The following is a 12500-nucleotide window of genomic DNA, read 5'->3' as shown; positions in this document are numbered from 1 at the left end:
TTCGTGGGAGTCTCCTTCCAAAGGCCGCAAGTGTATCGTACTGGTGACGGAACTCATGACGTCAGGCACGCTGAAAACGTGAGTGGTGAAAAGATCTATTATAAAAGGCACAGAATACATCTGTGTGTGTCTAATAAATAAAAATTTGGATCCGCTGGCCAAAAGCTGTCGTTTCACAGGAATAAAACGCTTCGGGATGTTATTGGAATATAATCTTATATAAATTCAAAGTTAGAGCTGTTACCGCGGTTCCCCTCAGGCCGAATCTCACCATCCTGTCATTTATTATTTTCCATAAACAGCATAATCAGTAAAAGCGCCAAGTGTTTTATTATTTACTTAAAAGCCTTCGCAGCTCATTCTCTACTTTGAACTGCAAAAAGTGACGTATTCTTTACTCTTTCTTTCAATTAAAAGAGGTCACTTCATTGACAGGTTGTTGATGTTCTCCTGACACGTTGTCCTCCTTACAGTTTGTTAAGGACGCTTGTATAAGTTTTTTTTTTTTGTGTGCCTGTTTATCCATGATGTGTCAGGAACATTGTTCATCCCTGCAGGGAAGCTTCTTTTCACCATAACGTCACTCACGGGCCGTGCTGTGTGTCTGTTAGGGTTCTATGAAGCAGAAGAGCAGAAAGAGTCGGTTGTTGTGTGCTTAATAAGACTGAATCACAATAGAGTGGATTTGTGTGGAGAGAGGAGGGGGGGGTTTGATTACAGGAGGAGGGCGGTGTGCCACCTCCGTACGAGAGGTGCAGTGGTGTGGGCCGCTTTCCTCTCGCCAGCTGCTGCTGTTACGGATTCCACACATTCCTGCAAGGGGTGAGCGAAAGAGACGCAGCTTTTCTGTCTAGAGAGAACAAGAGACATAACTGCAGTCCACACTTCAGGCTGAGCAGCTCCCTCATGTGGCGTACACACACACACACACACACACACACACACACACACACACACACACACACATACACACACACATACACACACACACACACACACACACACACACACACACACACGCGCGATGTCAATTGTATGCATTCGCTGTTTTTTTTTTTTTTTTAATAAAGTAACATTTATACATCATCATGTGACTCCTATATGGAGTGTCTGAAAATGCATAAACCAGTGAGGTTAATATTAAAGGTGGGGTCTCCGTTGTTTGAAAGCCAATGTTGACATTTGAAGTCACCAAAACAAACACGCCCCTAACCCAAACGGGTCCCACCCCTGTATCGATAGCTCCGCCCACACATACATACGTAACCCAGGCGACTAATGGAAAGAAACGTGTCTTTATCATAGCTGAAGTGAAGAACAATACGATTGCAGATAAACAAACAAGTAAAAATGACACAAGTATAATCATGTAAAGGACAAAGACATATATTAGTTCTGTGTAACAAAGCAAAACCAACGTTACTCACCTATCGAGAAGGAAAAAAGCGCCTCGGCGTCTTAAGTAAAGTTGGTCACATATTCACAGATTGGAGTTTCCCCGAGTCAATAACTCCTGAGCTAAACACTGTTACTACACAAAACACGGTTGTAGCTGCGTCTCTACATTACTACGATAGAAAAGAGGTGTTATTTGTGTAGTAACAGTGTTTAGCTCAGGAGTTATTGACTCAGGAAACTCCAATCTGTGAATATGTGACCAACTTCCTGCTCCTTCAGTTCTCTCCAGCGCTGGAAAGCTGATCCTATATTAACACGTCCTACTTCTTACCTTATCGTAAGTCTTTCTTCTCTTTCTTTCTTTGTTTTTATCCTCCATGTCAATGTTAAAACCGCTTTCTGCTAACGTCACACATGCGCACTGAACACTCTCTCCGCCCATATTGACAAGACACGCCCCTTTCTGCTCATTGGCTACACGTTCGTTTTGTTTGTTTAGTTTGTCGGCCCGACTCGGTTTTCTGAAGCGTTTCTCAAACAACGGAGACATCACCTTTAAATATACCGCATTTTGTGTTTATTATTCTCAGCATGTTCACCATATTTCTCAACACATTCCCTTCTCTTCTCAGACACCCTGTTAGATAGATAGAGGCAGTAATACTATCTTTTACAAGCAGAGTGTTTCTCTGTACTCATTCACACCAATACTAATCCTGAAAAGAGTAACCTACTTAGTATTAATCACCCAGGGACAACCATGAAAAGTGCACTCTCATTCTTGATGATAACTTTGATGACTTGATTTTAAAGCTGTTTATATTCCATACCTTGGAGGAGAAGAGAGATAAAAGCACTTTCCGTACGGACGTAAATAAATAAATAAATAAATAAATAAGATGTTTTCATCTCCAATTGTGTGTAGGCATTTCAGAGCTTCGTGTTTAAGATGTTTTTTCAGGTTGCTTGTATTGTAGGAAGATGCTGTAGCTCTTCCTCTTGATATTTTGTTTATCAGCACAACACAGCAGACATAGAGCCATGGACTATATAGTAAAACCTGAAACCAGATGCTGGCATTAGAGCATTTATTTGTGCAAAACCCAACACCGGTATCAGTCTCCATGGAAGCAGGAGAACGTGGCTTCCTTCCTAGTGTTGATGTGTTTGCATTCATTGATAAGGTGAGAAGCTCGATCAAGAAAAGCCTCACCAGGAAAACCTCTTCTTCTCTGAATCAAGAGGAACGAGTCAAGGTGATTTGGGTGTCTGGTCACTTTCTGCCTTTTCAGATACAAGATAAAGATCATGGTTAAATCCCAGGACCTGTTTGAGAGATGTATATCTCTGTTCCCCAGGAGGAGGCTCTATAGCTGAGGTTATTAAGACCACCTCTGCTTCCGTCACGACCCCACCCCCCCACCCCAATTTTAACGTCAGTTATCAGGAATAGGTTAACGGGTCGGAGCACCGTGAATGAAGCACCGTGAATGAAGAAGAAACAGAACAGGAGCTGATTGTGTAACAGCGATGATCAGGTTCTTCATCAGATGAATGTAGACATGTTATTGATGGGGGGGGACACGGTGGCTTAGTGGTTAGCACGTTCGCCTCACACCTCCAGGGTCGTGGTTCGATTCCCACCTCCGCCTTGTGTGTGTGGAGTTTGCATGTTCTCCCCGTGCCTCGGGGGTTTCCTCCGGGTACTCCGGTTTCCTCCCCAGTCCAAAGACATGCATGGTAGGTTGATTGGCATCTCTGGATAATTGTCCGTAGTGTGTGATTGCGTGAGTGAATGAGAGTGTGTGTGTGTGCCCTGTGATGGGTTGGCACTCCGTCCAGGGTGTATCCTGCCTTGATGCCCGATGACGCCTGAGATAGGCACAGGCTCCCCGTGACCCGAGGTAGTTCGGATAAGCGGTAGAAGATGAATGAATGAATGAATGTTACTGATGCGCAGATGCTAATGAGCAGATGCTAATGAGCAGATGCTAATGCAGGTTATAAACAAAATTTAAATCCGTCACTCGGGTGTTTTTTTTTTTTTTTATGACAAACGTGAAAGCCTGAACTTTTACTGCGACACTTTTAAACTCTGTAATTAAATCTCAGGATCGAAAGCTGGTTTTAAATTTCTTTTACCGTACTTTTTCGGATTCGCGCTTATATAAAGCACCTTATATTTAACTGCTAACAATATCGCTGAGTCTGTATCGCACACACGACCTCCTGGAATGCTTCTTATACCAGCAGCACTTTAGTAGTTATTTTAATGAATCGTGTTAAAGACTTTGTACAAGAGGAATGAGTTAAAGGGGTAAAAAAAAACTGCGGTGGTGTCACATCCGGACAGCAGGACACACACACACACACACACACCCCTGTCCACCCTCTATAAATCTGCAGCTTTTGTCTGGCTGTTGTAACTCATTTGCTCACTTTCTGTGTGAAATTGTAAAGGGTTTATTACTCTGGGCCTCCTAAAGGGGCTGGTAAAATTCCCTTTTAAGAGCTTTACAGTATGCTCACTGCCAGCGGCAAACAAAAGTCTTCTGAATTGTTAGCTCTTCTAAACCGCGCCATTGTCCAGGAAAGACGCTTTAACTCGTGTTCGGAGTTTTCTTCTTTTTCATATGCATTACAAACACGAACGCAGCTCTTTGGATCGCGCTGTATACGATGAACGACGTGACATTTATAACGCAAGTCTTCTTTCGTTTCGCCCCGGGTCTTTTTTTTACTTCTTTCTCAAATTTGGCTGTTTGCCTCAAATGTCAATCAAAATCTGCCTCGGAAAACAACCTCGCCCTTTTTATCTGCTATAAAGCTTTACTAGTTGGATACCATCCATAAAAAATGTAACCAGCTTGTTATTATCCAGCGAGGGGTTTTTATTTATTTTTTTTTAACGATCAGATTCTTTGACATGTCCCTGCCCTCATTTGGAACAGAGCCAGGACATAATTTCTAATAAAAATCCAGGTTATTTCCTTCGAGGATCTTCCGTGAAGTTGGCCGTATTTACATAATTCCTCTGTGAGCGAACCTGAAACCACCCGAAGATGTAACGTGATGTTTGGTTCAGACTTCAGCTTTAGCTTCTGGACACATTCCTGACACGCTGATACTTTAGCTTCATGTAAACAAGCTGTGTAAACTACCAGCATCTTATCTGATTCTTCTCATGAGGAACCGGTTGAGCCAGCGCGCAGGTGATCATTAATCATTGCATTTGGCCTATTTGCGCCTTGTTCTTTAATAAAAACAAATACTTACATCTGCAGCCATTAAATAACTGTCCATCACAAATAATGAATCATTTAAAGTCATAACAGTCACGATTTGATTCAACATGTTACTCAGAATATTTTGAACTAAATTTTGAACAACATTTTGAGTTATGGTTGGGGTTAGGGCATAAGGGACATGGTTAGGGTAAATGGGTTAGTGCTTAGGGCTTAAGGGACATGGTTAGGGTAAATGGGTTAGTGCTTAGGGCATAAGGGACATGGTTAGGGTAAATGGGTTAGTGCTTAGGGCTTAAGGGACATGGTTAGGGTAAATGGGTTAGTGCTTAGGGCTTAAGGGACATGGTTAGGGTAAATGGGTTAGTGCTTAGGGCTTAAGGGACATGGTTAGGGTAAATGGGTTAGTGCTTAGGGCTTAAGGGACATGGTTAGGGTAAATGGGTTAGTGCTTAGGGCTTAAGGGACATGGTTAGGGTAAATGGGTTAGTGCTTAGGGCTTAAGGGACATGGTTAGGGTAAATGGGTTAGTGCTTAGGGCTTAAGGGACATGGTTAGGGTAAATGGGTTAGTGCTTAGGGCTTAAGGGACATGGTTAGGGTAAATGGGTTAGTGCTTAGGGCTTAAGGGACATGGTTAGGGTAAATGGGTTAGTGCTTAGGGCTTAAGGGTTAGGGTCAGTCGGTTGGAGGTTAGGGTAATTGGGTTAGGACTTAAGGGTTAGGATCAGTAGGTTGGAGGTTAGGGTAATTGGGGTAGGGCTTAAGAGTTAGGATCAGTAGGTTGGAGGTTAGGGTAATTGGGGTAGGGCTTAAGGGTTAGGGTCAGTAGGTTGGAGGTTAGGGTAATTGGGTTAGGGCTTAAGGGTTAGGATCAGTAGGTTGGAGGTTAGGGTAATTGGGTTAGGGCTTAAGAGTTAGGATCAGTAGGTTGGAGGTTAGGGTAATTGGGGTAGGGCTTAAGGGTTAGGGTCAGTAGGTTGGAGGTTAGGGTAATTGGGTTAGGGCTTAAGGGTTAGGGTCAGTAGGTTGGCGGTTAGGGTAATTGGGTTAGGGCTTAAGGGTTAGGGTCAGCAGGTTAGAGGTTAGGGTAATTGGGGTAGGGCTTAAGGGTTAGGGCTTAAGGGTTAGTGTAAGTGCGTTAGGGGTTTAGGGCTGAAGGGTTAGGGTTTAAGGGTTAGTGTAAGTGCGTTGGGGGTTAGGGTTTAAGGGTTAGGGCTTAAGGGTTAGTGTAAGTCCGTTAGGGGGTTAGGGCTTAAGGGTTAGGGCTTAAGGGTTAGGGCTTAAGGGTTAGTGTAAGTGTGTTAGGGGGTTAGGGTTTAAGGGTTAGGGCTTAAGGGTTAGGGCTTAAGGGTTAGTGTAAGTGTGTTAGGGGGTTAGGGTTTAAGGGTTAGGTTTATGAATTTTGGTTTCAAAAAACCTCTTGTTTGAGTTTAAAATGCAACGGGCTCTCCCTAGGAGCTCCCCCCCTCCCTTTTCTGGGCCGTGATGTCCCGTAAGGGCCCCGTAGTCCCCTCCCCAGGTGGATGTTGAATTGATATTTCCTAAGTTCAGGGGCAGAGTGGAAGAAGGTGAAGGCTAGGGTTGGGATAAGATTGGGATGGAATCAAGGGTTAGGTTTAGGGATGGGGTTGGGATTCTGATTATAATTGGGATAGGATTAGGATTCCGGTTGTGGTTATAATTAGGATTGGGGATAGGGTTAGGTTAAGGTTTAGGGCTGGGGTTGGGATTCCGGTTAGGATTAGGATGGGGGGTGGGGTTAGGTTAAGGTTAGAAATGTGGTTGGGATTCAGGTTAGGATTAGGATCGGGGATGGGGTTAGGTTAAGGTTAGGGATGGGGTTGGGGTTTCGGTCCTGGTTAGGATTGGGATAGGGGATGGGGTTAGGTTAAGGTTAGGGATGGGGTTGGGGTTTCGGTTCTGGTTAGGATTGGGATAGGGGATGGGGTTAGGTTAAGGTTAGGGATGGGGTTGGGATTCCGGTTATGGTTGGGATTGGGATTGGGGATGGGATTAGGTTAAGGTTAGGGATGGGGTTGGGATTCCGGTTAAGGTTAGGAGTGGGATTGGGGATGGGGTTAGGTTAAGGTTAGGGATAGGGGATGGGGTTAGGTTAAGGTTGGATTCAGGTTATGTTGGGGATTGGGGCCAGGGGTGGGGTTGGGATTAGGAAGCTATAAGGGTGTACAATGGTTGTGATGTAAGTGCTTGTGGAAAGAGGCGCCCTTCGCAAGGAAGTCAAGACTGGTCATGCCTATAGTCATAAGTGCTGTCCATTTTTTAAGTGCTTGTATTAGAAAAAGTGCTTTCAAATTATTTAATCACTCCACCTCAATCCGATGTGAAAAATAATTTTAAAATTTTGATAGGGATGGCCAGTCCTGACTTCAGTTGCAAAAAACGTCCCAGGCTATTGTGTAGTGATGTGGTGTTTCACCTGGTTAGGGGGCCCCAGGTCCCCCTAGGGGGGACAGCCCTTACTTCTAGTCGGCTGGAGAAATGGCCAACTTCCCCGGCTCATTGAGACCCAGGGGAACCCACGTATTGAGTCTTCGGATCCACTGGCGCTCTTTCCCTTTCCTTTGTTGGTCAGACCAGACCAAGTTAGCCTCCAAACCTGTAATTCTTATGTTATGCGTGCCGTGTTGTGTAAAGTGTTTTATGATTTCCCTATTATATTTGTGTTTTGTAATGGTGTATATATGTTGTTTAAGTCTTTCTATAATTGTGTTTTTTGTTTCACCGATATACTTTTTATTACATTGTAAGCATGTGATGCAGTATACTGCGTTCTTACTGTTGATGTTAAGCTGTGGGTGAATGGGTATACCTCCCCCTAACCCCCTAACCACCTAACCCTAACCCTAACCCTAGGGTTTAAGGGTTAGGGTTTAAGGGTTAGGGCTTAAGGGTTAGGGCTTAAGGGTTAGGGCTTAAGGGTTAGTGTAAGTGTGTTAGGGGTTAGGGTTTAAGGGTTAGGGCTTAAGGGTTAGGGCTTAAGGGTTAGGGTTTAAGGGTTAGGGCTTAAGGGTTAGGGCTTAAGGGTTAGGGTTTAAGGGTTAGGGCTTAAGGGTTAGGGCTTAAGGGTTAGGGTTTAAGGGTTAGGGCTTAAGGGTTAGGGTTTAAGGGTTAGGGTTTAAGGGTTAGGGCTTAAGGGTTTAGAGTGACTGAGAAAGAAGAAATGCATTTCCATTCTCTTTGGTGTCACATAACAATCATTATCATACATTTCAGATCTATCAAATTTGTGTGTGTTTTTAAGACCAAATACCCCAAAATGATCTGAGTGTTGACCCTTTTTTAATTAATAAACAATAAAGTTGCTGGTTATTTTGGTTAAACCTGTGGTTAGAGTTTGGTATAAACTAGCATAATAATTACATTAGTGGATGATCCTGATTAGGGTAATAAGGTGTGTGTGTGTGTGTGTGTGTGTGTGTGTGTGTGTTTGTGTGTGTGTGTCTGTTTTTAATGTTGACTCTGTTGCTTCCATTGAGCAGGCTGTCATAACGAGAATTACGGGGCTAAACCACGGTGCTGGTGCGACAGATTTGATTAAGACCTGGATAATCTGATGAAAGTACAGGTGGAGGAGACACAGATAGCAACCCCATCTCCATCTCCATCTCCATCCACATCTGAGAGCAGGGAAATGTTTCTGTCCTCTAAACAAATACGCAGTACAAAACCCCACAATATGTAAAAGCTTTCAGTTTGGTACCATCTGTTCCCCTTCAGTACTCATTTAAATCCTCTGAGCTGAACTGTAATCTGGGGCTGATAAAAATAAATAAATAAAAGTTTAATTACATCTACACACTGCAGCTCGACTCCACCCTGCCACGTTAAATAATATCACTGTCTCTCTCTCTCTCTCTCTCTCTCTCTTATCCCGTGTGGATACACTAATTAGCTCTGGGCTTTTGAAATGGGTTTTACAGGCTATTTAACAAGCACACTATAAACCCATCAGAGCTTATTTTAACCCCTTCATCATCAGCCGCTGCGAAGCCGATTATCTAAGGGAATAAAACTAGAGAAAAATCTGTGTACAGAATTGAAAAACAAGCATTTAGGTATATTCTGTAGTACGTTTCCCGTCTAATGTATAGGCAACTGCTCATTAATCACACTTGTATATTCTTGAGCTTGGGATTTGTCCAGTTAACTGGGAAAAATGAATTTCCATCTTCTTCCACCTGCTTCCCTCTCAGAGTTGTAGACCTTATTAGCCTAGCGTTTAAACGTATTAGCTACGCGCTCTAGCCACAAAGATAAAGAAGCGACCCGTCACTGTGTCATAGTCTAAACATCCATTACACCGTAAACAAGAAACAAACCTCATTAGATTTCCACTTTTCATACAGACGTCCTCGTTACGGCTCTCTGTCCCTCGTCTTATTTACTACGTTATAATTATCGGTGTAATCGTCTACTCTCCTACTGTCTAATGTCAGATTCCTCGCATGCTTAATACGCAAAATAACCTGATCCTGATTCTCATTAATATTCATAAACCAGACCTGACATGCTCATTAACATTAATTAATCAATTAATTAATAGGTAATTAACTAGGGGGAACACGGTGGCTTAGTGGTTAGCACGTTCGCCTCACACCTCCAGGGTTGGGGGTTCGATTCCCACCTCCCCCTTGTGTGTGTGGAGTTTGCATGTTCTCCCCGTGCCTCGGGGGCTTCCTCCGGGTACTCCGGTTTCCTCCCCCGGTCCAAAGACATGCATGGTAGGTTGATTGGCATCTCTGGAAAATTGTCCCTAGTGTGTGATTGTGTGAGTGAATGAGAGTGTGTGTGTGTGTGCCCTGCGATGAGTTGGCACTCCATCCAGGGTGTATCCTGCCTTGATGCCCGATGATGCCTGAGATAGGAACAGGTTCCCCGTGACCCGAGGTAGTTCGGATAAGCGGTAGAAGATGAATGTGTGAGTGAGAGAGTAATTAACTAACATTTTACAGTACAAATTGCACCCTCTTCTTCGTGATTAGAGTTCTGTACACTTTTTCTGCTCTCTTTTGGTGTTCATTATTAGCATAAAGAAAACGTTACACACTGAAAAGCAAAATTCAGTCGCAGAACGCTATTGAAATAATTGTCCGTGATTTTAAATGGTGGATAAAGAAGGTTATTTCATCCTTTGCACTCTGTAGCTCCATGTACAGTTACCAAAAATAGAAATATCCCCTTTAGGTTGTGGGTTCGAGTCCCATGCCGGCCACGACTGAGGTGCCCTTGAGCAAGGCACCGAACCCCCCCAACTGCTCCCCGGGCGCCGCAGCATAAATGGCTGCCCGCTGCTCCGGGTGTGTGTTCACGGTGTGTGTGTGTTCACTGCTGTGTGTGTGCACTTTGGATGAGTTAAATGCAGAGAACGAATTCTGAGTATGGGTCACCGTACTTAGCCGTATGTCACGTCACTTATTAATATGCAATAAATCTCCAGTCGTAGTTTTAAAATGTAACGCGTTCTTGTGATGCGTGCAGGTACCTGAAGCGCTTTAAGGTGATGAAGATCAAGGTCCTGAGGAGTTGGTGTCGTCAGATACTCAAGGGCCTTCATTTCCTCCACACCAGGACGCCTCCTATCATCCACCGGGACCTGAAGTGTGACAACATCTTCATCACGGGTCCTACAGGCTCTGTAAAGATCGGCGACTTGGGCCTGGCTACTCTAAAGCGCTCGTCTTTTGCTAAGAGCGTCATAGGTACGGAGTAGACTTTACTGTTCCTCACTTCTCACTTTGCCTCGTACGGCCGAACGATGTTCGAATGTTCGCAGCGGGTTTCTTTGCAGCTCGTCCAGTTTCGCCTCAGTACCACAGTTTTCCTGGCGGCCGAGAGGAAATTACGGCGGCTTTAGTCGATTTCTTTGAATAGCGGGAAAGCGACGTTTAGTTCTGCTTTCCAGCTGAAAACAATAACAAGCGCAGCAAACAGATAATTGGCTTGTAAAGTAGCCTAATGATGGCTCTTTCAGCCACGTGGGTCTTCTCTCATGGCTAATCAACAGCGACGTTCTGCTTCGAAGAACTGTGGACTGTTCTAACGATGTTGAAGATCTTTTGTTTCCTTCCCTTTCACTAGGTTAAGATGCTGTGATTTTCTTTTTCTTTCTTTAAACCTACCTGCACTTCATTTCTGTTTTGGTTTTCTTTTCTTTTTTTTTTTCTCTCTCTCTTTTATTTTTGTCCTCTCTTCAGTATGTGTTTTGCTTCAAAATTGTAGGACTTACGTCACTGTGCTGTGTGGATTATTTAATGTGCTGCAGTTCAGTAAGTATGCTCTAATGGGGCACGGGTAAGTTTACATGCCCACAATTTAAAAAAAAAAAAAAAAAAAAAAATCTGTTTTTTCATGTGCGAGACCTGTCCTTTGTCCTTTTGTCAAACATACCTGGTTCGCAGAACAAATTATTTAGCGTCGTTTTTCCTCATAACCGAATGTGAGTGTTTATAGATTTTTGTAACATCCCTTATTCATAATATTCACATGAATGTGTGAAAAATGGATATTCGCAGCAAGGTCTCCCTGATCCTAACTTAGGCACAAATATGAGCTCAGAAGCTTTTTAATAACTTGAGTAGTCCGTGTACCAGCGTCTCTGCGCTAAATAACAAAGGTCTCTCACAGGAAAAAAAAAAAAACCCTGAGTTCTTTCCCTGCGTAATAACTAAGACTGACCCTTCTCCCCCTTTTTTTTTTTCTTTTTTTTTTTTATATGTTTTTCTCCCTTCTGCCCCCTCTCTCCTTCCTCTCAGGGAGATGCAGAGCAGGAACTGGGAGCGTTGTGACTTCTCTCCATAGCTCAGCCCTGCTGGGTGAGTAAAAGTGCCAGTTGCAGAGCTCTGAATGGTTCTTTTGATTTAAGGTACCCCTGAGTTCATGGCACCTGAGATGTATGAGGAGAAGTATGACGAATCGGTGGACGTGTACGCCTTCGGGATGTGCATGTTGGAGATGGCTACCTCTGAGTACCCGTACTCCGAGTGTCAGAACCCGGCGCAAATCTACCGCAGGGTCACCAGTGTGAGTATCTCTGATGACTTTACCTCACTTTAAACACGGCTCTTCTTACCTGTCATGGTTATACCCTCTCACGCAAGCGGTATGTCTTATATGCTTACCGACATACATACCTGCAAAGGGTTAAGCGCTCTGTCCACTAGGGGGCGTCTCAAGCGCTGAAACGTTCCACACCAGCCCCAGAGTACTCGCTTACCTCTGATGAGCGCTATGCACTTGAGTATGTTTCTTATCAGTGGTCTTACGAGGGATCCATTTCCACGACTCACGACGTGTCCGGAGTTTTAGTAAGTTTGCTAAGAAACCGCTAACAGCACGGTAGAGTCATATTTGAATAGATCGACTGTGGAAGGTTTGAATACGTACAAAAATAAACCAATTTTATAAACCACGTTCAGATTAGATCAGTTCGTCGGGAGACGTCTCGCGACGAGACGCTGTCTTCGTGCTTTTCGTGTCTTCGTTCTATTTCCGATACCGCAGCATCAACCAAACACCCACACATGCACTCGCTCACAGGGAGCCAACCTGATGAACGTGATTCATTCTGATGACATGAGCAGAAAATATGAAGCATTACATTACATTTACATTTACTGCATTTAGCAGACACCCTTATCCAGAGTGACTTACAACTGAGCAACTGAGGGTTAAGGGCCTTGCTCAGGGGCCCAGCAGTGGCAGCTTGGTGGACCTGGACCTGAAGCATTTTGTAGTTCCGTTATTTACCAACAGCTAGATAAGATTCACTGAGCGGAAGGAATAGACGCAGTTAGCTAAAGAATTTGGATGTAAAATTAAAGCTACAGACTGTCAC

At 43.9% G+C, this 12500-nt stretch overlaps 1 protein-coding gene across 2 annotated transcripts in view; it reads left to right on the top strand.

Moving 5' to 3' along the window:
• The window catches only part of wnk1b (WNK lysine deficient protein kinase 1b), a 101740-nt gene that overhangs the window by 44517 nt on the left and 44723 nt on the right, over positions 1–12500 (top strand). For both annotated transcript variants that reach the window (XM_060890124.1, XM_060890125.1), the window contains exons 3-5: positions 1–78; positions 10145–10365; positions 11529–11686. The exon at positions 1–78 is cut by the window's left edge and continues 95 nt beyond it. In XM_060890124.1, coding sequence (XP_060746107.1) covers positions 1–78; positions 10145–10365; positions 11529–11686 — 457 coding nt within the window. The remainder of the gene's footprint in view (positions 79–10144; positions 10366–11528; positions 11687–12500) is intronic.

The sequence above is a fragment of the Tachysurus vachellii genome, chromosome 16 (assembly GCF_030014155.1).
Source record: "Tachysurus vachellii isolate PV-2020 chromosome 16, HZAU_Pvac_v1, whole genome shotgun sequence".
Lineage (NCBI taxonomy): Eukaryota > Metazoa > Chordata > Actinopteri > Siluriformes > Bagridae > Tachysurus > Tachysurus vachellii.
This window is presented reverse-complemented; position numbering and strand designations above follow the sequence as displayed.